Source organism: Melanotaenia boesemani, chromosome 6, assembly GCF_017639745.1.
Source record: "Melanotaenia boesemani isolate fMelBoe1 chromosome 6, fMelBoe1.pri, whole genome shotgun sequence".
In the NCBI taxonomy this organism is placed as follows: Eukaryota; Metazoa; Chordata; class Actinopteri; order Atheriniformes; family Melanotaeniidae; genus Melanotaenia; species Melanotaenia boesemani.
In genome coordinates, this window is record NC_055687.1 from 5,610,803 (window position 1) to 5,638,570 (window position 27,768).

The window sequence follows — 27,768 nt, forward strand, 5'->3', positions numbered from 1 at the left end:
GTGGTTTGAACTGGTGTTTTAGATGTCAATGCCTGATAAGAGTCTTTTCGCTGATTTTCTCTCCATCATGTTGGTTTGCTACATGTTAGGACTGCTGCTTCCTAGCGTGTGAAAACATGTTCTGTTCTACATGTAACTCGTGCTGCCTCCTGTACAGGGAACTCTGGCCCAGAAGACGTTCACTGGCAGCCAGTAAGCAACATTTTTGTGCTGATTGTTTAATTAACAGTAATTCTATAACTTTATTGCAAGTAAAATTCAAAGTTTAGACTGTAAAAAAGTGAGAAAAATAATCTGATTCCTGAGATAAACAAAAAATAAAGGCTGAGATCCAAGAAAGACAAACTGGAGGAAGAAAGTCAAAGATGTGTTGCAACAAACTAAGAAATAAACAGTATGAAGTAAATCTGTTTTATATGAACTGAAAAACAGTTAAAGGCTGTAAAAGAGCAAAGAAAGTCACTCACAAAGCACTGAAATTAGAAGGAGCTCATTTGCATTTTCACAAATCTAAGAATCCTAAACGAGGCAAAAGTGTAGCTACATAAAAGCTTTTTAAAGGAAACAAATCAAACCTGCATCAGAGAGCTCTGATATCGTGTTTATAACAATCCTGATGAACCTGACAACCAGAAAACACCCGACATAAACAAATTTAATCTGTTTTTTATTTCATTTTGAAAGAAAACAGCTTAACAATCCTAATCTTTCCATTTCGATGAACGTTTCCACACATTTTTGCTCCTGATCTGATTTCCAACGTTCAGTTTTGAGCAGCTTTGATCAGTAAAGCTGCAAACGAAGAAGCTGGAAGTGGAATCACTGCAGCAGGCGAACTCAGACGTCCTCCTGATGAATGACATGACGTTTACAGCAGATTCATACAAACACACACACGATGCACTTAGTGAAGAAGCCGAATGTTAGTCCATGAGGAAAACAAGTAACAGGCGGAGAGCTTCGGTCTCGTCTCCACTACGATGCAGCTACTTGAGTTAACGGCTCCTCCAGGTACTGCACCAGCGCTTCCGCCTACAAACACACACACACACACACACACACACACACACACACACACACACACACACACACACACACACACACACACACACACACACACACACACACACACACACACACACACAGATGTGGTCAGTTTCACTTGTGTGGCGGATGTTTATTTTTTCTTTCTTACTTTTTCCTTCAGATTTAGTAAACAACATACACTGAGGCTGTTTTATCTTATGAGAAAATTCCCCAGAAATAAAGAAATATAAACACTGTATGAATAAACATGCTGACTAAACAGATCCATTCTGCAGGAGCTTTTTTTGACTGACATGTTTTCTCTTTTGGTTATAATAAATATATTTATTTTTTTAATAAAAATAAAAAAGGCTGACCGACTCAATGACATTTTTAATATTTTTATATTAGCACAATTTTCTTACAATGGTAAATGATAAAGAAGTACAAAAAATAAATAACAGATCATGTTTACAAAAATGCATCGCTCTGAGTATATATTCAGAAGGGCACAAACCATGTTTGTAAAGAAACAAACATACATAAGAATTTTAAAATAAATTAAAAAAAGTTTGACAACATTTTCTGAGGACATTTTTCTTATAAATAAAATAGAATAAAACAGTGAACAGAATTGTTTACAATACTCTGGATTTTCTTTTAAACTTGAATTTAGTGATGCTTTAAAAGATGTGTCGATATAGACGTTTATCAGAAAAGTTTAATGGAAACACTTTTTTTGCATTTTCACGTGACGTAGGGGGTCACATGACCAGTTCACTTCAAGTAAAGATGGTGTGGTATAAGTGGATGCAGGAGGAGACAGAAATCTTTTTACAAATAATTAAAAAAATTAGAAACCTCCTTCCCCCTCAAAGCAGAGCCTCGGGGCCGGAATTAACGAGAATAATGGCCGATGTGCTAACCACCATTCAATGGAAACACTGTATGTTGAAATTTTAGAAATAATGCTTTTATTTTGTGAAAAACTGTTATGGAAATGCAGCTAATGACATTTTCTTAGAAGGGCAATTTTCCCTTTTTTTTTTTTTTTTTGGAACTAAATTAATAATCAAAGAAAATTGACTTTATTGATAAATAAACTAAATAAACTTATAGAAGGACACTTTCAAATGCAAACATTTTTGACAGAAAACTCTGCTCTGGACATTTTCTGAGACGGACTTTTGTCCTTTTTCTTGTAAGAAAAATGTTTTGTTGAACATGATCATCCACTGCAGCTCAATAATTCATCTAAGACTTTTCTAACACAGAGACAAAAAGCAGCACGTTGATCTCCTTCACTACAATTACAATCCTCTTTTTAAATAATGTAATGGTTAATATTCTAATATCTGGGTTTACTGCAACAAAATACAGTAAAAAGCATAAGAAGACAGAAATACTTCCAAATTATTTCTCTTCTCGTTGTTTATTGCACAATATTATCAGAAAGATTATTTTAGTTATTTTAGCTGGTTCCACTCAGTGTTTCTAAGATAAAGCTTTATCTTGGAGGCAGCATGGCTAACTTTAGGCTTAAAATGAGTCAGTCTTTATTTTTGTCTCTAAACGTCTTTGTGAAGGCCACCCCTGGAGGCAAGAAACCATTATAACACAGATTTACTGCAAGTCACTATGACATAAGTGGTTTTAAAAAGAGTTAAAGAACCAGTACAGTATGTCTGAGTGGATTCTCTTACATCCAGCTCATGGTGGACGGGTCGAGCATACAAAGAGGACTTCATTGAGGAAACAATGCACTAATCAGGGGTTAGATACCAGGACTGAAGAGGCTGTGAGAACTGAGGGAGCCTCTTGAATGATGTGTAAACATGAAACATCATCATGTTGGGCTTCTGCTGTGAGGGGCATATGAGAACAGAAATAACCAGAAAATCTTCCAATTAAAATACATTAAGTGGCTTTTATTGAATTTATCAGCTGTTTCTTTAAGTGTAGTTTGTCTGTTTCAGTGACCAATGAAATTCGTTCTGGGTGGTAAACCGGTTCATACTGAAAAGTCTTATTATATAAATTCATCTTATATTGCAACACCAGATAAAACGGCCTAAACAATGTTGGTAATGGAGCAAAATAGGAAACAGTTTGAGGGGGTCTTCTTAACTCCAGACAGGCCTCTACAGTATAAAGGTCCCTGTGCTTCTTAACCAAAAATAACCACCAGGGGGCGACATTTACAAAAAGGTCAAACTGGATTAACCAAACCTCAATTTATGCATCATGATGACGTTTCAGATGGAGATTTTTTTCCTCTCTTCTCTAACACATTCACCAAACCCTAACAGCCATCAGTTATTCTGAATTTACACATAAAACCTGAAATTATCTATACTATCTATGTAAAAATAGAAGCACGCAGATGACTCCAGCACTGACTGCAATATTCTTCTGGAATTAAAACAAAATCAGTACAAACATAAATAATCTTTTTGATCCAGATCCAATCATCATGTACTTTTACACGGGTAAAATACCGAAAGCAGGACTTTCTGAGTAATTATTTGCAAATCATGTGAGAGCTCCGTTCACTTCAGCAGGAGATCATAATGGCTCTCACACAGATTGTTTTAATTATTTCTGTTTAAATCAAGGTACAATAAAATCATCAAAAAATGTAAATAAAACAAGACATCATCTCAACAACAAGAGCTGTTACCCCCGGCAACAAATTGCAAATGCTTGAAAAGCAAACCAGTAAAACACACAGAACACCATCTGTGTGGGAGATGAGGAGTTAAAACTCACCTTGGCTTTCAGCATCCCGAATCCCACCGTCTCCTTGGCGTACATGCACAGCAGCAGGTTGGCTACTCGAGTTATGGCCACTCTTCCTTCCTGAGAAAGACAAACAGGAACAGCTGCAGCTTCATATTTGTTCGAAGTGACTCATTAAACAGGCGTCTTTTGCCCAAATGAGACAAACTAATGAGACTGGATTCAGTGTTTATGGGAAAAAGGAGAAACTCTGTTCATACCATACAATCCATGAGGATGAATTTGAGTTTGTCTTCATTAAAGGCTTGGTGGCCATTTTTGTCATAGGCCGCCCAGATGTTGCTGGCGATAGCAGCTGTGACCCGGGCATCAGTGTCCCCATAACCAGAGTAAGCCAGGAGGGAACCCTCGTTATTCAGCAAGCTGAAAATGTTCAACACCGTCAGTCAGATTTTACGGCAGTGGTTGTCAAACTTTGCACCCCCTCTGGGATAACCTTTCAGCCCAGTCCCCCTAAACCAGGGGTGTCATTCAGCGCAGTTTTAACTCCACTGGGTCAAACCAACAATATAAAAACATTACAACCTCTAATTAATGTAAAGTCCCATCTTCCCATTACTTTAGTACAAGGTAGTACAAGTTCATCATCAAGATGTTTACATTTAAGACAAAACACTGTGAACCTCAGTTTACTGTAACCTTTGATTTAATTAATCTGATTACATATTTTATCTAGGTATATTCTATTAGACAGACAGATATTTTACATAGCTTAAACAGAATAAGTGAGACTACTCTATTAGCAGTCAAACAGTACCAATAATAGTTAACTGCATCATTTAACTGACTGGTTAAAACCACAAATACACACCCACTGGCCACTTTATCAGGTCTGCTTGTTCAGTTAATCATTAACACATATAGCTAATCAGGCAATCACATGGCAGCAACTAAATGCATTTAGCCATGTAGACACAGTCAGGACAACTTGTTCAAACTGAGCATCAGATTTTGGAAGAAAGGGGATTCTGTCCAACCCAGAAGACTGTCTAAAGAATCTCAAAGATACATATATTTACCAAAAAAACTCACTTTGGGAAGCCTTCAGGATGGAAGGTGAAACTTGGTGATCACAGAACATTAAAACAGATTGAACTGAAAAAACCTAGAACTACAACAGCTTAAATGACCCAGAATCTATCATCTCAGTACCTCCACCAATATCGAGAAGCACGTAAAATGTTTTAAAGACAAGAAGAAGTGGATGGACTTTATTAAAGGTTGTCGTTTTCTTTGACAAATAATCCTCCAAGCTTGTTCTTTTTACAAAATAAATTTATGTATGTAGGAAACCAAAAGTATCATTTCACTTCAGCTCCCCGACTCAAACAACAAAGCACATAAAAACAAAACAACAAACATAGAACTGAGCAAAGTTGTTAAATCTGTACATTAAACTGTCCAAAGGCGAAAACTGATAAAAACAAACAAACAAACAAACAAAAAAACAACTAAGTAGTATCTTAGCTAGCTGCTAGCTTATCGTACTTACAGAGTGCTTTGGACTCCGTTTGTGTTCGCTTGGCTGAGGACCTGCGTCAACGCTTTTGGTCGTAACATTGCCGATGACCCTAATAACGTATAATAAAATTATTAAACTCTAAATGTCAAATTACAGAAATTTTATGTGAGGTAAAACACTCTGAAGCGCGCAGTCGAGTCAGCTGATTGTTGTTTCCTTTTTCCGGTTTTCTTTGCAATGCATTGTGGATATTGTAGTCATTAATGGGAAAATTTAGCTTTCTTCTTTTTCTGTTTATTAATTCACATAACTTACCCTCCATATAGTTCTGTATTTTTATTACATTTATGGAGGGTCGAAATTGTGCATTTAGCAAAAGTTTGGTTGAAATTGATGGGCCACTTCTTTAGTTTCTCTTTATTTAAATTGGATACTAATGATCCTCACACCTTTTCACACCCTGAATATGGTAAATATGTTTTACAGTGGATTTGTAATTTTGCACATACATAAATGTGAAGAGTAATGTAAACATGGAGGAAAATAGATTAAATATGCATTTAGTTTATATGCAAAGTACTCCACATACATTTACACTTACTTACTCCAACTCCACTTTATTTATAGAGCACTTCAAACAACACTATTGACCAAAGTGCTTTACTGCAAAATAAAAGCAATAAAAATAGTAAAAAGTAAAAAGGTAGTGCTGGACTTTGAGATCATTGATCATAGCAAACAAGTCTGAAATCAATCAGTTGTTCTGCACTGTCAAGTATGAGCTCATGATCATCTAAAAAAAATACATAAATAAAAAAAATCATGTTTCACCATAAAATGAAGGAACAAATCTGAAAGATTGTTTTGCAACCATATTAAAGGAATTCTCTATACATAATTACACAATTACAATAAGACAATAATGTGTGACTAACATCATTTTTCTAAGAATGCTTGATTCAGTTTGCAATTTGTCTTAACAGAGGGAGGAACAGGTAACATTGATTTATTAAGACAAGGATTAAAAAAAATCATATTTATTTATTCCTCTTAAGAAAAAAAACTATGAAAATCCAGTAGTGGTGTGAAAAGTGGACTAAGGGACCTGATTTATTCTGTGGAGCAGGATGGGGAAGAATCTCTGGAAGGATGTCTCCCTCTTGTGGTTGGAGCCAGTATTGCCACAATAACAACAACACGATAGATAGATAGATAGATAGATAGATAGATAGATAGATAGATAGATAGATAGATAGATAGATAGATAGATAGATAGATAGATAGATAGATAGATAGATAGATAGATAGATAGATAGATAGATAGACAGATAGATTTTATCCCATCGATCCTGTGATGTATCTATTTATGTATGAAAAGGAAGCTTAAAGGGGTCATTATCTCAGCCTTTTCACAGTGAATGATGTTGGCTTTACTGAGTTTTTGAAGGATCGAGCTCTTTCTAAAATCAATCATTATTTCTTTTTCTTTGTAATATTTAGGCCCAAGAAATTATTGTCACACCACTACATACATGTTGTCAGCTCACCTTCATGAACCTCTTCTGTCTTATGAAGCAATCAGTCAATTTATTAAGATGAACTTCCTTCACGAATGTCCTGCAGTTTTCTGAGTACATAATGAAGAGTAAAGGAGAGAAAACACCACCCTAAAGAGATTTAGAGTATTTTAGATTATGTTATAAAAGTTCTTTGGCTACCCAGGGCATGTTGTTTGAGCGTATGACACCTTCTCTACAGGAATTGGTTTTCAACCAATTCATATAAATTTGCAAATAAAGAAAATCTACATTTTTAAGTGAAAACAAAATATTGTTTTTAATAATTTTGAGTAATTTTGTTGGAAATTTCCATGAAGTCTCCAGTTGTTTTTCTACCGCGTTCCTTCTGTTTGACACAAGCTCTGCCACGGAGTTTTATGATCGCTTATCATGTTTACCCAAGCCTTCAGTGACGGGCTAAGGCGTTTATAGATCCCCGGTAGGAGGAGGTACTTCTGGCAACAGGTTGGCAGAATAACTTCCTGACATTTCCCAGAAGAACAACCCAACGACGGACCTGATTTTTCCTCCTCTGGATTTTTACTGTTTTTACTACACTTTTGTCTCCAGCAGGTTAGTCTTTTTTTCTGTATTGATCCATTTTTAATGCAGCCTAATCAAACGTCCAGCAGCAGTTTAAACTATTCAGTACTGATGAAATGTATTTGTTAATGTTAAAACTCAGAAGACGAAACTTATAGGGAGAAAAACTGTACATCTGGATACAGAAACAATCATAAGAACTGATGCTAAAAATTAGAGATTGTTTATTAAATTGTATGCAAGACAGGTAAAATCCAGGTTTATGCAGAATTTTTTTGTTAACAGATACACTTGTAGCTCGTGGATGTATTTATTCTTTTTAATATGTTGTTGTTAAATGACTTCCTGGTGCACTTTTTGGACTTTCAGCCACTGGTGGCAGTAATTTGCATATAAAAGATGTGAAGCCACCCTCTGGTGGATGTGCTGTTGCTTTGCCGCCTCGAGTTCAGCATTTGACTGAAGGAATTACAAATCACCCCAATTCAAGAATTATATAATGCTAAATTATATAAATATAATGGGTTCATAATAAGTATATTTAAAAACTATTTTTTTCATAGCACCCCAACTTGCTCTGTTTTGGGGTGAAAATAGAATAATAGAGCATGTAGATGTACTGAACTGCCTGATCTGTCGCCACTAGAGAAATATGATAACAATAAACGCACATGCTGAGCAGGGCTAGGCAAGTTAAGTCCCAGAGAGCCACAATCCTGCAGGTTTTAGACGGTATTAAATAAATTCAGCAGCTTATCAATTTCTGGTCTGTGGCTCATTCTTTTCAGTCAGGTTAACCATAACCAGGAAGTGGGCAAAAATAGAGGAACCTAATATGGAGGACTGGGTGGGTGTAACACATGACATTTTTACGAGAGAAAAGTTGACTTCCTCAAATAGACAAGAGCTACAAAAACTTTAGGAACGTCTGGAAATTTTGGGTTTTTGTGCCACAATTGAGAGCAAATTTTATGCTACAAAAGTCAAGTATGGGTGCCTTGGTTTTTGCTACAATTTGTTTATTTACTTTTCTTTGTTTACAGATTTATGTTCTGAGTTTTGGGGTGTTTTTATTTAGCCCCCTCCCCTTTTTCCCCAGTTATCTAAGATTTTAATTTCATTAAACTGTTTAAATGTTTCTGTACCTTTTTGTGCTTCAGCGTCCTGCAGCAGCTAAAATGTCTGTGACTGTGACGAAAGGTGACGGGATCACTGTCCTCACCATGAGATCTGACCCAGAAAGTTTATGGCCCCCCGTGTGCCAGATCATCAAGAACCTTTGCTACAGCCCAGTCTGCTGCTCGGTGTCTCAGCACCTGAGAACAGTCCAGAAAAAAGATCTGCCAGTACTTGGGGTGAGTTTCTTACTTTTAAATAAGTAATTTTTCTTTTTAATTCTGTTTTAGACTCTGTTATGAAGCAGGTTGAACATATCTGGTGTATCTCTAGGCGATCTGTCTTAAAAATCCTTAAAACTCCCTGAGAGTAAATAATTAATAGCTCAGCAAAACCTGCCTGCAATGACCCGCCCAGTGTGGCCCACAGTGTAAACCACTCTCTCCACTCGTTGCCGCTTGACGTTATGGCTGATCGTGACCTAAGATGTCATTTTCACTGAAAGTACCATCCCAAAAATTAGCATGCCTTCGTCAGGGTTTTAAAGGTCCAGTGTGTAAGAGTTACTAAAATCTAGTGGTAAAGATGGGTATAGCACATTTGTAAATGGACGGTAGGCATCAGTGGCCAAAATTCTTCCAGTGATAAACATGTTTTTATGGGTGAGGGGCTCTAGAGGCCTCTGGTGCAGCGATGCCTGTACCACAGGTAACTACTTCAGCATTGTGTATATGTGTAGACTTCTTCTATGATCCTTTTGAGGCGTTACTTAACCCAAATGGATCTCTAGCACCTATCAAACAAAGCTGTTTCTGCAGCATTAAAGCTCAGAGGATTCTCACTTCACACACAGAGTTATTTGTCTATTTAGAGACACCGTAGTAAAAATAGTGGCATTAAAATGGCAGCTGCCATGTGTGTGGACCCACGTCAAGTAGATATAAATAACTTATTCTAAGGGTGCATTGACACCAGGACGCTGGACTTGGTACGAGTGGAAACTTGATTCGTTTGGGGGTGCAACATTCCTCCAGAATGAGTTTGCGTTCACACTGCACCACTCAAACGACTCGGCTCATTTATAACGTATTTCTCTCCTCACCAGAGGTGGCGCTTTCTTTAAGAATTACTAAAGGAGAAGACGAGACACACAATGAAGAAGAAAACTCGTTGATCTGTTGGTTAATGCAAGAAAACCTTAGTTTCAGAGTAAAACATGGAACTGCTTCAGCAGTCTTGAGTTGGTCATATTTCTATCAGAACTTTTACATCTGACTGTGAGCCATGTATCCCAGCTAGAGCCACATGCGTGTTTTAATTGTATTTACCCATAATGCCATGCGCTTAATTCAAAATGCTCATTGCTTCCTGTATTTGGTCCACTTGAAGCGGATTGAGATCCATTTGTAGGTGGACTAAAGGCGGATTTATGGTCGCACGGCATCTATGTCTACGTAACCGCTGTAGGCTCGGCATAGCTCTGCAGAAGCTCAACGTGCACCTCTTCCAGACCTGACGTGCACCCCTGCTGTGCCGACGATTACGCGGAGGTACTCCTTTGTGATTGGTCAGTTTGGGATCATGTGTTGCTGGACATCTGGCTCTTCTTGCTGAATTTGTGTGGTGACCACCCTTTTTAAAAACAATAATCTAGTTGATGAGAGGTTGATCGAATCATTTCTTCGTTTTCTTCCACAAGCTAATACAGACACTGAAACGTACTGGATGTCGTTGTTGTTGTAAAACAGAAAATACCTATCGAACTGAAGTGAACCATCAAAAGCACTTCGACCGGGTGAGTTTACCTGCCGATACCACCCCTTCTGCCACCTTCAGGTTAGGAGGAGAAACTACAACACGACACCAAAACGACGCATACCCCCTACGCTCAGGCGCGAGAGCAAATTCAGCAGCGTCAGCTACGCCGTAGCCGATTGCATGCAGACGCCGTGCACGCATAAATCTGTCTTAAGTCATCTTCTTTGATCTAAATTGGAGTTCCTTTGTGAATTCACTTACCGAGCAAATAGACTAGGATTTTAATTCAAAGGGCTGGTGTGGAAATGCATTTACTTTAAATATGTAAATGATATTAAACATCGTGGGCAGGTAAACATCACTGCCCAGCCCACATTGCACCAATGCCTCCTTGGCGTTGGCATGGTTGTTAGGTAATGCATCCACAAGAGGGCACTGCAGAGTTCAGCGTTCAATTCCGAACCAGTTTCAGACAGTAACTCGTCTTCGTTTTTAACTTAGTATTCTCTGGATCCCCAACTCAGGACATTTGTGTTTGGTTGATTATTTCTCCCCTCCAGTAATACTTACCAGTGGTGTACTGTACATCATTGGAAAGCCTGATTAGTCACCTTTACAACCAGGTATAACTTAAAGATAATGTTTTTGTGGAACAACAGAGCTAAGCCTCCAAAAAGTGGTAGCACTTGAAACTTAAAACAAACCAAAGAATATTGCAAGAGAAATTTGACACATTTTTGGGGGGCGCTCACGTGCTTAGTTGTATTGTTGGTTTTATATACAGTATAACACTTTGCTTCCTTATATTGTATGTTTGCACAGCACACTGCTTTTCTTCTCACAGGCTATGCAGGTTGTGATGGGACTGCTCAACATTGGGCTCGGTGCAATCCTCAGTATAAACTACTGGTGGGGAGTCATGAGAACTGGGTTCCCCTACTGGTTAGGAGGATTGGTAAGTGAGCTAGTGCTTAATAAGTGATTATGTTTTTAGTTTTTAATATTTTTTTTTTACAAAACTCCTACAAACATGCAACTGCTGCCTCTTTTAATTTAAGATTTCTGCGGTTTTACTGCTGATTTATTTGAAGCCCATAAAGGAACGGCTGAAGCCCACTGAACACCAACCTAAAGAAAATGAGCATAATGTTTAAAATTAAAAGTAAGAGAGTCATGAAAATTAAGCAATTTTCCCACTGAGGGACAGATAATTTTTCTCTTATTCTTAAACACTGGTTTGGATGAGGGATGAGTAAGAATTCTGACAATCAAAAAATTCACACATTGATTGAACAACCAGAACTGGACATAAAGCTTCCTGCTTTTAATTCGCTGCTTTTGATCAATAGTTCTTCTGCTAATTAAGAAGAAATTTTTAAAATGTAGTGTTTAAAACAATAAACGATTTGTTACCACATTACATTTCCTGTACAACGTCTCTGGCAGCCAAAAATAACCAAGGAAGACCTTCTTCCCAGTCCTGATCCAGCTCAACACAAAAGCTTCAGTCTGGTGAAAACCTCTAATGCTCCTTGGCTCGAACCAGGATATGCAGACACCATGTTGTGTTTCACCCCAAGTTGTTCCAAAACCTGAGAAAAGAGACGAATTTCTGCAGTTAATCACATTGTTATGCACAAGATTCAATAATAAATTCAAAAGTGGTGTATCACACACACATTAAAAAGTTCTTCTAAATGAAGAAAACTTATTTTTTTTATTTTAACATCAATGTTCTACTGAACCGCTAAGGGGAAACTGAAGAAAAAAAAACAATGCTGATTAAAGTTCAAATATTCATTTTAAATCTCATTTAAATATTGGTCTAAAAAATTAAATCCCATTAAATGTCCTATTATTCAAATACGTTTTATTTTTTGCCAAACACATCTGAGAATGAGTGAAAAACCAGATAAGAGTATATTTCTGGATGTAAGTTAAAGCATTACCACACTTAAAAACATAAATAAAGCATTTCCACACTTGAAATAAAGTATTTCCACATTGTCGCTGTGCTTTAATAAAATAGTGACTTTAATAACCACATTGTCAGGATAAAATCATCACTCCAGACGACATCTGTGGAGTTAAATCAGCTACATGCATGATAATCTCTCACACAGAGAACATTTAAAGCTTCCTGACACAGTCCACAGGATCAAAGCATCAGATATACTTGATTTCCCTCGTGTGCATGTACAAGTATGTACATATATGATGGTCCAAAAACATGCCATGTCATGATTTATCTGTTGCTCAACTCAGCTCATGTACATAGCTGTGCTGACTGAGCTTTTTAATGGTTTTTTACAGTTACCACTTTGTGAGCCAACTATCTGGTGTTACTCGTCTAATGGGTGCTGAAGTGTCTTACGATAGAAATAAAATATTATGATTTAAGTTGGTGTTTGAATGGAAATTTCATCATTTGCTTTTTTTTCCCTCTTATCTAGTCCATTGCGTTTGGGACCATGTGTATTTTGTCTCAGAGGTTCCCCAGTCCATGTCTGGTGAGTAGAGCTTTAAAATATGTTTCCCTCAGTGATCTTTCATTTTCTGTTCATATTGTCATCTTTTCCAGTTTAAAAACAAAACGGGAGGTAGGAAAATTAGTGAGACAACAGAAATATGAGAGACAAAACTGAGACACAATATACATGACATTATCCAAAGATCATGGAATCTACACGTAACATCGCAAATCCTTCGGAAATAAATACATCATCATCTATCACATTGCCAGGAAGCAGAATAACACATGCTTAAACGTATTGATCTCTGTTCTGAATAAAAACATTTTCTCATTTTAAATCACATCTTGATCATCCTCTGACCTTGAGGAACACGGAACTTGTTACACAGTGACACCTTCTTACAGTTCCTTCCATCCATCCATCCATCCATCCATCCATCCCTCCATCCCTCCATCCATCCATCCATCCATCCCTCCCTCCCTCCCTCCCTCCCTCCCTCCCTCCATCCATCCCTCCCTCCATCCATCCATCCATCCATCCATCCCTCCCTCCCTCCCTCCATCCCTCCATCCATCCATCCATCCATCCATCCATCCATCCACCCAGCCAGCCAGCCAGCCAGCCACCCAGCCAGCCAGCCAGCCAGCCAGCCACCCAGCCAGCCAGCCAGCCATCCACCCACCCAGCCAGCCAGCCACCCAGCCAGCCAGCCAGCCAGCCAGCCATCTTCAGATAATATTTAACCAATGAATCAAAATAAATAATTATGGCTGCTCTCAGCTGCCATATAAACCGGATGCTGTATTCCATAGTCCTGTAAATGTACTGTATGCAGCTTATACTCTAAAATTCTTTCATTTGACTATAAACTAATGTTTTGTATTTCAGGTAATCCTCAGTGTGACCGTGAACCTGGCAGGAGTTGCCTTTGCTATTACAGGCATTGTGCTCTACAGCATCCTTTTTTCAGAAAGCTTTAGAGACAATTTTTCATGGGATTGCAGGAACAACCGGTACTATGGATACACAACACCAAGCCCATCTCCTGGTGAACAGCTCATATACGAGAAATGCATTGAGGGCATGGCACTGCTTCAGGTGAGTCAGGAAAAGCCAGATGGATTTTATCTGTAGCACACTAAATGAAAATAACAAAATTACCCTTAAAAAAACATAAATGGAGTTCCAGCTACATCAAAATGAATAAGACTGGGATGTGAGCGATGACATTAATTTAAATAGAATACATGCATTCATATTGCTATCATCAAAAGTAGATTTTAATTAATTAAAGGCATCAGCTTCAAAGCTTTTACAGCTATGATGTTTTGAGTTAGCAAAACATTTAAGACAGTCTCTCAATCCCTGGATCAAATAGTGCATAAACAAACAACTTTTGTTCTGTATAACTCAAATTTACAGAACAAATGAAACCTTTGTGTTGTGGTTTGGTACAGAAGGCAGCAGCCTTAAAACTAAAAAGGGATTTTTTTGAGTAGATAGGGCCAAAGTTGCTGGGGCTGTAGGTGCAAGGGGAGGACAGGAGAAGAAGATAAAACTGGTGAATCCACAGGTGAGTACTGGAAAACTGATCCAAAGCAAAATGAGTTCTGACCACAAGGGTTTTCCTGACGAGAGTGAAACAAAACCTTCCAGGCAGGTGTCGGTGGTGGTGCAGCGTGACAAGTAGTCATGCTCGAGCCCGTCTGCTTGACTTCTCTTCAGTCTTATGAAGTGGAAGTGTCGGGACTCGCAAGCACATTTGGAAAAGTTTCTTCACACCAATCAAGGCCTTGTAACATAGCCCGTATGTGTTGAGCTGCTCTCAGGAATTTATAAGGGGCTGAGCTTGTCAGTCTGTTTATGCTTGGGATTCAGCCACATTCATAGCTTTTAGGAGACTTTTTTAGCAAGCACTTATCATTTTATTTTGAAAACAGATTGAAGGAAAGCACAACAATAGAATGATCTTAATGCATCATACATGGACAGTAGGCAGATGGAGATCTTTTTGAATGTTTCGATGCATTGAGTCAATCTCACAGCAGTCATGTCAAAGTGTCTCCATGTTTCATGAGGCTTCGGTGTTATATAATTCCGAGGGGGGTCGACCAAAGAACACAGGTCCCCAAGGCTTAGAACATTCAGAGCCTCTGTAATTAAAAATTAAGGCCACGTCCAAACAGAGGCGAGTTGAATTATGCCTGCTTGAATTTCTTTTAATCATCAGGGGCCTCATGTATAAAGGGCTGTATGCACAAAAACGTGGTGTACGCTCTTTGTCACGTCAAAGTTCAGATGCATCAAGAGTAAAATGATGTTGGAAACAACTTCATGGCTGGCGTACGCGCGTTTCTGCAGCTGTTGATGCTTTGGCGACACAAAGAGGTGATGCTGGGAAACTTATAATAAATAAATGTGAAAACAGTCTTCAGACTAAGTGATGTGCACATTGGAGACACATGAACAATTAACACTGACTAGCAATTAACACGTGTCTGCAGTTACATGAGTGGCTATAAAAGCTGCACAATGTGGTGCAAAAAATGCCGTTAAACCAACGGCTGCTATAGCAATATTAGAAGACGTTGTAAATGGTGCAACAGGAAGACAGCGTGTGTTCAGAGATGATGACATGATGACAACTGGCTCATCAGACGCTTTAGCTTCCCAAAGGCAATTCTCCTGGAACTGTGTGCAGAACCTTGCTGGTCTTGGAGCACGACACACTGAGGAGCTATGCGCTGCCTGTGCCCGTACAGGTGCTGACCACACTGGGGTTCTTAGCAACTGGGTCATTCCAGAGGGAGCTGGCAGACCAATCGAAACGGAGTCATGCCAGCCATGTGGGACAGAATTATCCACATGTCAGCCAGGTATATCAAATCCCCACAATGACTCATAAATTACAGTAACAGCATGGGAGGGAGCAGACTACAAGCTGGCACTGTGTGCGCTGTGGGGCTTCTTGGTGAGTAAATATAGTCGTGTAAATGTCCTAAAATTAATCCCCATGATGCACATTGAGCATGCGCCCCCAAATTTTCTCCCGTCTACAGAGCATCCTTGCTGTTCGTTTTTGCTAGCTAAACTACAGCTGAAGATCTTTCTAACAAGCCTCTGATTGTCTCTACGTGCAAAGCACTCTTGTTAATAACATAAATAGCATGCATAAAGTGTAAAATATCTTAGTAGCCTCACCTTTTCCCTGTCACTCCTTCTCTTGTAATTTTCTGATTGTGCAGAGAGAAGGGAATCTCAGGTACAGGCTCATTTAAATATGATTTGCAAATTAAAATGGGGGCGTGGACAAAGAGGAATCAGGTACTCCAACACGTCTGCTCAATTCCATGTTGATTGAGATGTACAGAGGAAATGTGCTTGGACTCATGAGCGTGCACAGATTCATGAATCTGGATTTTTTTGTGTGTACAACATTTTCTGGATTTGAGCGTACACCATGTTTCAGTGGGAAATCCATGCAAGTCTTGTATATGAGGCCCCTGGAATAATCATTTACATGTAACTGACATTTTGGGAGCCTGAAAACATTAACTTTTTAAACCAAATCCAAAAGTGAATAAATAGGGGTCATCAAAATCTACTATACAATATTTTAACACATGTATACTTAATAAAAAAAAACAACGCTTATAAGGCTACAACTTGTGTATCCCATCAATTTTCGTCCATATTCGGGGGTTTCATGAGGTCAGTGAGAAGGTGGAGCTACAGTAGTGGAGCACTTCATGTCTATCCTGGTAACCTGATTTTTCCTGCAACATTTAATTAATAAAATGTGTAGGAGAAACACCACAAAGCAGATGATTTGTCCCAATTTAAAAAAATTATTTAAAACGTAGGACTATATGTTTTTAATTTAACTTTGGCTTCATTAAAAGACAGGACTCAGCCAGAATACAGTATTTATGGTGAGAATCTCATTAATGAAAGCATAAACCAAGCACAGTTTCAGAACGGAGTGGGATCGGAGTCCACGGCTTTTTAGTATTTGCATGAAGGGGGTCCTCAAGGAAAATGGGGAAAATAGGTTGGGAACCACTGGCCTAGATTAGGGGCGTCAAACAGTCCTGCAGGTTTTTGTTGTTTCCCTGCTGCAACACACCGGATTCCAATCAAATGGATTTAACGGCTTCTTGTCAACTTTTTCACAACAACCCATTAATTTCTGTCAGGTGTGTTGAAGCAGGGAAACAACTACATCCTGCAGGATAGCTGCCCTCGAGGACCAGAGTTTGATACCCCTGGCCTCTTTGTAGGTGCCCAGTTTATATCATCTTCATCATAAAGATCACAGAAACATCTTGCTGGATGAAGCTAAAACATTAGCCCATGTCAAAATAAGCTCACCTCAAAGTCACAGTGAGAGCACCAACCAGTGCAGGACTGGCGAAAATCTTCCCTTTTGTGGATTCTTCATGCCATCGCTGTAAAGGCCAACCAGCAGACCACATACACATGCTTTGGTCCTGCCCTAAATTAAGTCCTTTCTGGGCCAACATTTTTCATACCTACAGTAAAATGTTTTGGGAAGCTATTTCTCCCACTCCTACATGTGCATCCCTGAATTTTACACCCTAAGAGGCAAAGTTGGAGTAGTTATAGAATTTACTTCTTTAATTACAAGATTCTCCTCTCCTGGAAAAAAAAACATGCACCTCCTAACTTCCCAAGTTGGATTCAAGACAGCATGGACTTTCTGAAACACAAGATTAGACATACCTTTAAAGGGTTCTTGCAAAAATATGAGGATACTTGGACCCCTTTCTTGGAATATAACAATGGCTTACAAATGCTATTAAATGAAGGTTAGCATACCAGTTCTATAGCTAAAGCTAAATAAGAAGTTATCCAACTGAATAAATAAATAATTATGTAAGAAAAAAAATAGTTTTAAAATACATAACTAAATGAGTCAAAAGTTAAGGTAAAAAGGTAGGTCTTGAGTGTCTCTTTATAAACATTAATAGTCTGCAGCCCCGGGTTTCTCAGGCAGACTGATCCACAGGTGGAGCCCATCATGGCCATCATGGTATTCCACATTACTTGTTATTCTCTAATTATTCTCAAAACAATCCAAGAACAAATACTATCAATCTTTACTAGAACAATAACAGATAAAATATGTTCAGGTAACTCTGTTGTTTGTCTTTTCTTTTCAGACGATCCTGAAAGGCACCATCATTCTGCTGATTGTCTTGTCTGTCTTGGAGCTTTGCGTTGCCTTCAGCTCTTTCATGTTGGGAGTCAAGGCTCTGAGGAGAAAGAAAGATGGTAGAGATGGAAATAATGTTTAAATCTGTAAGTTATCCTGAATATGGTGGTTCAGTACATTCAGTAATTAGGAATGAGTCTGAATTTCTTTGCATAAAATTTTCATGTTTATTTTCCACCCAAAGTCAAAAGATAAAACTACTAAACAGTGAACTGAAATTAATTTTTTTCTTCTGTACTTTTAGGAGTGTTATGAGCAACAACTTCTTTTATCCTTTTACAACCTGATTTTTCTTCTTTACTGTTCTGATGACCGACAACAACAACAACAAACCAACGTTGGATGACGTCACCATTAAACCTGCAGCCTTCAAAGTTTTATTTTCTATGTAAAAAAAAAAATTTAAGCCTGAGGCAACTTTAAAAAGCTGTGGCAACCATCTTTAAAACCCTGCGATTAAGTTAATACAAGTTTATTCTGTTAAGATGTTCAGTTGTTGGGAATTCTTTGCTCATGTCATTTTTATAGTTCAGATTTATTTCTGTGTTTAATGTCAGAATATCTAAAATGTTTATTTCATGAAAAACTTCCTTTTTAATTGTTTAAATTTTAATTTAATGGTTTTGATTAACTAAAAAAAGAGTTTTGCATAACTCTTGTAGAAAAAATCTTACGCAGTTCTTTAGTTATTTCTATATTAGAACTTTAAATCACTTTCTCTGAACCTGTACAACTATTTGATTGTTTATTGATCAACATGTTCTGCTCTAACAAGGTAATAAACATACAAATCTGAAACAAGTGTCTGAACCATGAATCGACCACTAAGCCGACCAATCAATGTTTTTATGGCTAAATCAAATCAGTCGAAACCTCTTTTTTTGGCTCATAAAAGATGTTGGAATTTGGGTCGTGTTTAGACGATTATAGTAAAATCTAATCAATGTGCCTAGAATAGAATTCTGCAGGCACCACATTGACTTCTCATTATGACTACACACAATCCAACTTAAATAAAGCTGAATTCATCTTTTAAAAAAAATGTTTTTTTAGATTTTTGCAAAGTCAATGGCTTTTCGTTAAAGCGCAAATTAGCTAAACAAAAGGAAAACCTACAACTGGTTGGCTCTCATTCACATTCTTTGGCTTTTTGCCCCCAAAGCACTCTAAGAAAAAATATTGATATTACGTTGGTATCGATCACGTTGGTTACTGATACTCACCTTGGTATTGATAATATCAATATTAGGATCGATCTGCCCAGCCCTAGTGAGAAACTGCCTGTTTAGCTACAAGCTATAGTAATAAACACCACACAGCTCTTCTAGTTTCAGCAGAGTCTCATGTCTGCTTCACCACTGCTGGGCAAAGTGAAGAGAGCTAAGACTGAAGCTAGCTGATGCTAGCTTCAGTCTTAAAATGAAGACACAGATATATACACGTAGATGTCGCTGTTGAAGCTGCTGCCCATTGGAACGATGCGTCAACACGGCTGCCATCTTGGGTCGGGGTAAGCTGCCTCTACTTACTGCATTAGTCAACAGAGGCAGAGGTCTATCAACAATTAAAATCACCCTAACTCACTGAATTTTTACCAATTTTTAATCGGATTGGTTTAATAGAAATGTCACACATAATTATAATACAACAGATTTTTATTTTTATTATTTTATATCCTACACTTACACATACTCAGACACACACTCGCATGCATACTGATTTTTTTCTGCAATACTCAGTGAAATAATAATGGTGATGCCATATGGAGTTATATTATATTTATAATATGAATAATATCAAATATAAATAAATAAAAAATAAAGGAATGCGTTAAAAAACAAAATAAAAAAAACTGAAAAACAAACACTCATTTAAAAGAAAAGGATTGCCTAAATTAAAAATTTTACCAAAATATAGAACCAAAACGAAATATCAGTTAAAGTTACATATGTGTTATTCATGTCATTTTAATACAAAATATAGTACCAAAATTTATTTCTGATGTGACAAGCCCAACAAGTAATGAAGCTAAAAAAGGTACCAAAGACCACAACACCAATATAAAAGACGTTTTTTTAACACATCAAAGAAAAGAAAATAAATATTGAATTCAAGACCAGAAAAAAATTGTACAAGTACTGAAGGGCTCATTCAAAAGGAGCCACTTCTAATAGTTTATTTTATAATCATTTAGAGGGGACTCCGTTGTGTTGGTGAAATATTAGGACTACACAAGAAATTGTCATGACACTAACTTTGCAAAGACCGTCAGGAAAATAAAAAATGGCTGGTATCACTACTTCCTTTAAACAAGTTGACTGTTCAGTCCCGTCAAGGTCCTCTGGGTTAAAATGAGGCTGCAGACGACTGAACAGTCCTTCGGTGCAAAGTCTCAACCCCTGAATGCTGCTACCCATGCTGCCTCCTACATTTATCTTCTGGAAACATACAAAACATCCATCTGAACATCACTCAGTTCTCAGTTCTTCTGTAGCTACAGTTCAGCAGTTAAAGTTCATGTTAGCGCCATGAAACTGATTTAATAGATAATGTTGGAATGAAATGACCTACTTAGCACAATTATATGAAGTGGCTGATTGCCAAATGCCACTTAAATCATCTTACTGTAATTATCGTCTTACTAACAAAAACATTTTTTATTTTCTTGTCCTGCTGGTTTCATTTATGTTAGCTTGAGAAATACGTCAAATTCAACAACTTTATAACAGTTAAATAATATAAAGCCACTGATTACTTGTGAAATATTATCCCTTGTTTCTTGGTTTTGGTGTTTCTTCCACAGGAACATCCATATGCAGCACAGAAATCTGGCATTTTGGTTTCACACACACAGTCTGACTGATCTGACGGGTCTGAAACCCCGGTCCAAGATGGCGGCCGTGTTGATGTCCCTGACAAGCCCGAACGTGACATCTATGTGTACAAAGTGAAGGGAGCTAACCCTGAAGCTAGCTGCTGCTAGCTGCTGGGTAGGAGTGAAGGGAGCTAACCCTGAAGCTAGCTGCTGCTTCACCCAGGAGGAATCACCGCTCCTCTGCTCTTTCACTGATAGTGGAGGCAAATGACCAGAGAAGCATGGTTACAAAACCTTCAGCAAAAAGCCCAGACAGAAAGACGAGGAAAATAATTGGTTTTATTGTCGCTGAACGCTCATGTGGACATGGTGTTTTGTTCATGTAGCATAGCAGCCGCCACATAAATGCAGCCAACCCAGGTTCGGTCCCGACATGTTCCTGACCAACTTTCTCATCTATCCGCTGAACAAATAAAGGACATGAAGCCCACACGATGTTAAAATTTTAACAATGTAAAAAAAAAAACACTTTTTTATTGAACACACGAAATATACAAATAATTTAAACGTTTTACAAAATGCCCATCTCTAATATATTAGCCTCACAGGAAGAAGATCCCTGCTTTGAGCATCAAATGTGATGTTTCTGTTTGGAATTTGTATGTTCTCCCTGTGTATGCGTAGGTTCTCTCTGGGTACTGCAGCTTTCTCCCACCGTCCAAAGACATGCATGTTAGGTTACCTGGTCACTTTAAATTCTCCTTAGGGGTGAGTGTGAATGGTTGTTTGTCTCTGCGTTGGCCCTGCAGTGGACTGGAGACCTGTCCAGGGTGTACCTGCCTCTCACCTGCGAAATGCTGGGTTAGACTCCAGCTTCCCTGCGACCATTATCTGGACTGATATTCTATACCAATTGGCATGAATTGGTATAGAAAATGAATGAATAAATGTGTATTAATTTTCGACTAGTACTGTATATGTACAGTTGGTTTAAAAAGACTTGGATCTGCCTTTCTAAACCTCTTTTTTTTCATTAGAGTACAAAAAACATTACACACAGAGTTTCAATCAAAAATTTTATTCATACCTTAAAAAGAAAATCAAATGTTCCAGGTCCTCTTATCATATCCCACACCGGCGTTAAGCATAGAAGTACTTTATGTCTTATGACTATACTGTCATGTTGCATGTTGAGCTTATTTAACTTTATAAAAGCAGATATAATCAACAATTATTATCTAGAAGTGATATTTGATTTTGACTGTCCACTAAAACTGAGAAAGACTTGATGCCCTCTGCATGAGGATGCAGATTAAAGACATGCAGGTGCTGCATGCTGTATGTTCAGGTTGATTTTAAGCTCCAGGACTGCTCATGAGAACTTCCTTCAACAATGGCTGGTGAGTTTCAGCATCTCTGACACTCTGCAGACACACAATTTTTAATAAAGCAATATATCATCAGATGAACACACTTATTTAGAATTAAGCAACAGTAACTTGTTTTATGTGGATTGTGATTTTGTTGGTTCCTACTTTTTCATTCCACATGTAGCACAGAGCCCTGATGCCCAGAACTGCAACACTGATGCAGACGCACAGCTGCAGAACGGCCAGGACGATCAGAGAAATATCCATGCTTGTCAGCAAATTCTGACAGACAAGAAAGAAACAGGCTTTAAACAGAACTTCTAACTCCGAACATGAATGTGTGCATTCTTTAAAGCATGCTCACCTGAGCAATATATGCCACATATCTGCAGCTATCAGGGTTATGAGCATTAGACCTCTCGTTGTCACATAGCCACATAATGGAGAATGATAAATCTATAGCGTACAGCACAATGCTAAGAATGGCAGCGATGGATCCAACTATGTTCATAAAAACAGAAAATCCCACCTAAAAGGAGGGATTCCATTAGTTTGACAGCACTCCACCACACTGAGGGTTTGACTTTTCACTACTTACTAAGCAGACACAGTAGCAGGAGTCAGCAAGAATAGACACGATTCCAGCTAATAAGAACTGAACGGAAAACAAACAAATCATCAAACTGAAAATAATACTCTCTATTTATCTCTTTGGTGAGACACAAAGTGTTATTTTTACCACAGCTCCCAGCCAATATGCTGCTCCCAAGGTAGTCAAATCATAAGGATGCATGCTTGTTCGTCCCGGACCGAGTCCAATGTTGAACAGGCCCACCATGATCTGCACCGTCTGTAAAAGATTCAAAACAATGAGAACTTATACCGTTACACTTGAACAAAGCAACATTTACTAACTTAAATTCCTCACCCCGAGAACTCCGACCACACTGCTCCCCATCATGGCTTTGCTGAGCGAGCACAACGCTGGGTTGGGCGGAGGCAACATGGATTTGTTGTCGGCCTTCTTGGTGCCCACAGTCACGTTCTTGTCTTTAACAACAGAGCTGGACATCTTTCACACCTGCAACAGGAAAAGCAGATGGCTCCTTACAGAGAGTATAGAGTTGGAAAGTCAATTATCTTCTTTTGCATTTAAATTTGTACCGTTAAGGCCATTTGTTTCTCTTTTGCATTTATTGCACAGCACTTTGTATGGAAAGGGAGAAATGTCAAGACGCATGCAGTGCAAGTTCAAAGCAAAGATTAAAAGAAAAATGTTTTAAATAATAAAAAGACATTTTAAATTCATTTCAAGTTTTGTGTTAAATAATGGGTTAAAGCAACGTTCTCTTCAAAAGAGTAGCATTTCTTGTTTATTAAGCAGACAGAATAAGATGGACCATAGCTTACAAATGAGCAGTTTATTAAAGACAAATAAATAATAATTATAATAATTCATTTGATGTGTTTTATTTGGCATTTATTAGTTACCGTAAAATGCTTTTTTGTTATTGCTGTTTTAAATTGTGATTTTTATTTCATGCTGTCAAATTTTCTCATAAATTTGACCATTTATTATTTATCCACTGGCATATTGGATAAATAATTAACTTCTAGAGAGTTTTGTAAACATTTTTCACACAATCTTTGTAAAATTACACACAACAAACTTACATATTATTAAATAAACCAGCAGATCAATCAACAGTGAGGAAACAGGATGTATGCGCAATAAAATTCAGAAGCTGGAATTTATTCCTAAAAGCAGGAAGAAAGTAGATCTTTCTCTCATATTAAACAGAGCAAACATTTATGGTGAAAGAGTTGAGCATGCACCTGTTTCCTTCTTTAACTGGCTGCAAAAACTCATCTCTCTAATAAAACCTGTTTGCATGCTGGAATTACCGCGTTCGTCTTGATCAAGCCTGACTAGAGGAGTTTCATTTTGCAGCCACTGGTGTCTGCACCTGTTTGTTTTTAATACCTGTGATCACATGCCCCTTTCCAACTGCAATTAAAACGCTTTACATATATAAAAACACACACACACACACACACACACACACACACACACACACACCCCCACACACACACACACATTTCAACATTCGACAAATTCCAACTGGAAGATCAGGTTTTGCCATTTGAAAAGAAGGAAGTTCATAAAATTTCCAGTAAATTTTGCACTTCCTCATTAAAATGATGTCATATAGTTAAAATGATGTGACACACATAAACAAATAAATAAGTGATAAGGCTTTTAAATCTGACTTAACCTTGTTACATGAAATCACAGAACCAAATGGAGTTCTCCTTACAACCATCACAGATCTGGTCATGTCCCAGATACGTAATTAAGATCGGCTTTCAACATAAAAATGAGAAATAACATTTAATACTGACCACTTACTACAGTAGGACTGTTATTATTTTAGAAGTATGTATATTTCTAAGAGTTAAATACTCACCAACCACACAGAGATAAAAGCAGGTAAAGCTGCCTAAAAAGAAAACAAAGTAAACAAACCGAAATCAATATTTCCTGTTTCTTTGTTCTGCAGCCAGTGAACACACCAATAAAACATCCATGTAATCAAATGAAATGATCATCAATGTTCTTACAGCTCACCTGATGTGTTGTTTCAGACTCTGTGACTCCGTTTGTTTTTTTTCAGTAATGAGTTCAGGAACACAGAAACCAAGATTTCCTGGCAACAATCTCTTCAAAATTAAAGCAGAACAAGGTTCCTTAAAAATAAATTAAAAGAAAAAAAACATTCACAAAACATTAATCTGTGGCAAGAGCAGTCACATCCTTAAAATTAAAAGCAGAAACACTGGATTAATATATTTTCATTATTATTATTATTATTATTATTATGGACAATGTTTGTTTTTAACTGACATTTATTATTATTAGGAATAATAATAATAATAATAATAATAATAATAATAATAATAATAATAATAATAATAATTAAAGCCGCAAGCGGCATCCATCGGGTCCGAGCTGCCTGGACCCCGCCACCCGATGTCGCCATGACAACAGGTGGTGCAATGCGTTAGGGACCCAACAAGTATGAATCCTGTCAAGTTTGGTGCAGTTCCCATGTATTCCTATTGAGGTATGAGCAAACCGTGTTTCATGGCGAGAAGGCTTTTCCGTCGGTTGCCACGGTTACACACTTTCTCCTATTAGAAAGATTTGAGGAGCGTTTGGTCCCCAACTTGTCAGAAACGTTCCCACCAAGTTTGGAGTCGGTGGCACGAATCCCCTCAGACTAGTTCATTCAAATGGCAATGAAATCCAAGATGGCGGGCACCCCGTTGCCGTGGCAACAAGTGTTCGATTGACTTCATTGCTGGACTTGGGGTGTGACACGTATGAATACTGTGAACTTTGGTGCCGATCCCATGTATTTCTATGGAGATATGAGCAAACCGTGTTTCATGGCGAGAAGGCGTTTTTCCGTCGGTTGCCATGGTTACACGCTTTCTGCTATTAGAAAGATTTGAATATCGTTTGGTCCCTAACTTGTCAGGAAGCTTCCCACCAAGTTTGGAGTCGGTCGCGCGAATCCCCTCAGACTAGTTCGTTCAAATACCATGTGTGTAAAGTGCAAAAAAAGGCAAAAAAATGGCAGCACACGCCAAGATAGCAGGCACCCAGTTGCCATGGCAACAGGTGTTTCATTGACTTTTTTGCTCGACTCGGGGTGTTACACATGTGTGCCGAGTTTCGTGTTCGTACGTCGAAGTAGACTTTTGGGACCCCATTCATTTGGGGATTTTTGGTGACAGTAGGTGGCGCTGTTGAGCCAATTTTGTATTGAAGTGTATGCGGACCTTAGAATATCGCGATTTTCGCCGGACTTGACGTGTGTGCCAAGTTTCACAACTTTTCATGGGTGTTTAGGGGGTCATATTTGGGATTGAAGCGCTTAGAAGAACGGAGGAGAATAAACATTTCAGGAACAATAGGGCCTTGCCATACTTTGTATGGCTCGGACCCTAATAATAATAGGCACTGGGGTAGCTTTTTATATCCAACCATCAGTCAATTTTCTGAAAAGCTGCAGGTGGGGGAAACAGCCTGGTTGTAGCCTAACTGATGAGCACGTTTGCAAAGAAATTATTTCTCTGGCAGCAGACTGTCCATCTTAGTCCGAATGTATTTTATAACATGTATGTTTTGTTCACAATGACGGAACGTATTTTAGTGGTTGGAGTTCTTATTTATAACATTCATCTCTGTTTTTTCCTGCTTTTTTGTGTGTGCGTGAGCACACTCACTCCCAGGAGAATCAATATCAAATATGTCACTTTATTCAAACAACTTTAATATATAATGTGGTGTGAAAGGTTGTTTTGAATTTTGCACAAATGTCTCAAATTTCACATAATTTCTTTGCTTTCAATCAATCAATTAATCTTTATTTATTAAGCACTTTGCATACAATAAAATGAAGCACAAAGTTCTTTACAAATTTTAAAAGCATTAAAAAGAATAGCCCATCAACCCCTCCTCCCACCATAGACCTGCCACTAGGGCTGGGCAATATATCGAGATTTTCAAATATATCGAGACTTAATCAGACACAATATAGAAGAAGGGAATATCGTTTATATCGAGATAGCTTGTTTGGAGTTAGAAACTTTTGCATTTTGCACAGCTGTATTTTTGTTATGGTCATTGAAAAGTATTTTCATTCATTTTGTTTTAGGAGCATTTAATTTAATGTAAATCTACTTTAATTTCAGTCAATTGTTTTAATGCACATGTGCTGCCAATCCTTAATAAGTGTATTTAGCACTGAAGGCTGTAAATTAGAAATGTCTCTTTGGTTACTTGACAAAGAAAAATATATAGAGTTATATATCGTATATCATGATTCAGGTAAAAAATATCAAAATAAAAGGGTTGGTTCATATCGCCCAGCCCTACCTGCCATCCCATCTCCATCACTACTTCTTCATCTCCACACATACACACACACATATACTCAGATTAATATGTGGCTGAGCACAGGGGAGCCAGGTAAGGAAACACTATCACAGGAGCCATCTGCACAAGGAGTCGACCGGACCACAGAGACCAGGGCTCCGAGCCAAAAGACCGATACAGCGGAAGATGCCCCTGCAGGCATAGCCAACAAGACCTCACGGCACATAAGGCTCCCTCTGAGGAACACTGGAAAACATACAAAATAAAATAGTAAAAACTGTAAAAATTAAAAGAATTTCAAGAGGTATAATAAAATGTAGTAGTAGAAAAAAAATGTATAAAAATACAATAAAATAAAATGTCCCTAAAATTAAATATCCACGCAAAAACAATAAATACGAAGTAAAAGCTGAATTAAAAAGGTGAGTTTTGAGCCTGATCTTAAAAACATGAATGTTCTCTGCAGCCTTGAGGTCCTCTGGAAGGCTGTCTTAGAGGCGGGGGAGGTAATACTGAAAAGATGCCTCCTTGTAGGTATGTGTTCTGACTTTAGGAAGGGTTTGAAGACCATAATTCAGAGACTGTGAATTACTCAGTAAACCAGAGTACATCAACAACAAGCATGCACCTGTATAAAAGCAGAGGTTGTGGCAATTTGTGGTTCT

General features: G+C 38.0%; 4 protein-coding genes across 6 annotated transcripts in view; 1 reads left to right on the top strand and 3 right to left on the bottom strand.

Moving 5' to 3' along the window:
* Positions 1 to 650: 650 nt before the first annotated feature.
* Positions 651 to 5,506, bottom strand: lamtor2 (late endosomal/lysosomal adaptor, MAPK and MTOR activator 2). The gene is made up of 4 exons (XM_041988574.1): positions 5,318 to 5,506; positions 4,026 to 4,188; positions 3,796 to 3,885; positions 651 to 1,032 (listed from the first exon to the last, which is right to left on the bottom strand). Exons 1-4 carry the CDS (start codon positions 5,383 to 5,385, stop codon positions 976 to 978), a joined length of 378 nt encoding a protein of 125 aa, XP_041844508.1. The 5' UTR covers positions 5,386 to 5,506; the 3' UTR covers positions 651 to 975.
* Positions 5,507 to 7,288: 1,782 nt separating this feature from the next.
* Positions 7,289 to 18,762, top strand: LOC121642084 (transmembrane protein 176A-like). 2 transcript variants are annotated; one of them, XM_041988571.1, is made up of 7 exons: positions 7,289 to 7,419; positions 8,550 to 8,744; positions 11,108 to 11,218; positions 12,717 to 12,773; positions 13,626 to 13,835; positions 17,921 to 18,059; positions 18,218 to 18,762. In XM_041988571.1, the coding sequence occupies exons 2-6, from the start codon at positions 8,568 to 8,570 to the stop codon at positions 18,053 to 18,055; spliced, it is 690 nt and encodes a 229-aa protein (XP_041844505.1). In that variant the 5' UTR covers positions 7,289 to 7,419; positions 8,550 to 8,567; the 3' UTR covers positions 18,056 to 18,059; positions 18,218 to 18,762. The 2 variants fall into 2 exon arrangements, with proteins under 2 accessions (XP_041844505.1, XP_041844507.1); XM_041988573.1 differs by having other exon boundaries at positions 17,921 to 18,032.
* A 3,088-nt stretch (positions 18,763 to 21,850) lies between these two features.
* LOC121642136 (membrane-spanning 4-domains subfamily A member 4A-like) lies at positions 21,851 to 24,846 on the bottom strand. 2 transcript variants are annotated; one of them, XM_041988634.1, is made up of 8 exons: positions 24,788 to 24,846; positions 24,627 to 24,659; positions 23,087 to 23,239; positions 22,898 to 23,008; positions 22,757 to 22,813; positions 22,523 to 22,687; positions 22,324 to 22,440; positions 21,851 to 22,212 (listed from the first exon to the last, which is right to left on the bottom strand). In XM_041988634.1, the coding sequence occupies exons 3-8, from the start codon at positions 23,228 to 23,230 to the stop codon at positions 22,144 to 22,146; spliced, it is 663 nt and encodes a 220-aa protein (XP_041844568.1). In that variant the 5' UTR covers positions 23,231 to 23,239; positions 24,627 to 24,659; positions 24,788 to 24,846; the 3' UTR covers positions 21,851 to 22,143. The 2 variants fall into 2 exon arrangements, with proteins under 2 accessions (XP_041844568.1, XP_041844569.1); XM_041988635.1 differs by having other exon boundaries at positions 24,781 to 24,802.
* Positions 23,234 to 27,768, bottom strand: part of LOC121641348 (gastrula zinc finger protein XlCGF8.2DB-like) — a 56,290-nt gene continuing 51,755 nt past the window's right edge. Inside the window, exon 5 of the mRNA XM_041987435.1 lies at positions 23,234 to 23,239. Within this exon, the coding sequence (XP_041843369.1) occupies positions 23,234 to 23,239 (6 nt within the window). The remainder of the gene's footprint in view (positions 23,240 to 27,768) is intronic.

Coding starts and splice junctions, on each gene's coding strand:
- lamtor2 (XM_041988574.1), bottom strand. CDS start 5,385: ATGTTACGACCAAAAGCGTTGACGCAGGTCCTCAGCCAAGCGAACACA. Junction 4,189..5,317: donor AACGGAGTCCAAAGCACTCT/GTAAGTACGATA, acceptor GAACATTTTCAG/CTTGCTGAATAACGAGGGTT. Junction 1,033..3,795: donor TCGGGATGCTGAAAGCCAAG/GTGAGTTTTAAC, acceptor GTGTGTTTGTAG/GCGGAAGCGCTGGTGCAGTA.
- LOC121642084 (XM_041988571.1), top strand. CDS start 8,568: ATGTCTGTGACTGTGACGAAAGGTGACGGGATCACTGTCCTCACCATG. Junction 11,219..12,716: donor CCTACTGGTTAGGAGGATTG/GTAAGTGAGCTA, acceptor CCTCTTATCTAG/TCCATTGCGTTTGGGACCAT. Junction 13,836..17,920: donor AGGGCATGGCACTGCTTCAG/GTGAGTCAGGAA, acceptor TTTTCTTTTCAG/ACGATCCTGAAAGGCACCAT.
- LOC121642136 (XM_041988634.1), bottom strand. CDS start 23,230: ATGTCCAGCTCTGTTGTTAAAGACAAGAACGTGACTGTGGGCACCAAG. Junction 22,814..22,897: donor CATATTGGCTGGGAGCTGTG/GTAAAAATAACA, acceptor TTTTCCGTTCAG/TTCTTATTAGCTGGAATCGT. Junction 22,441..22,522: donor ATGTGGCATATATTGCTCAG/GTGAGCATGCTT, acceptor CTTGTCTGTCAG/AATTTGCTGACAAGCATGGA.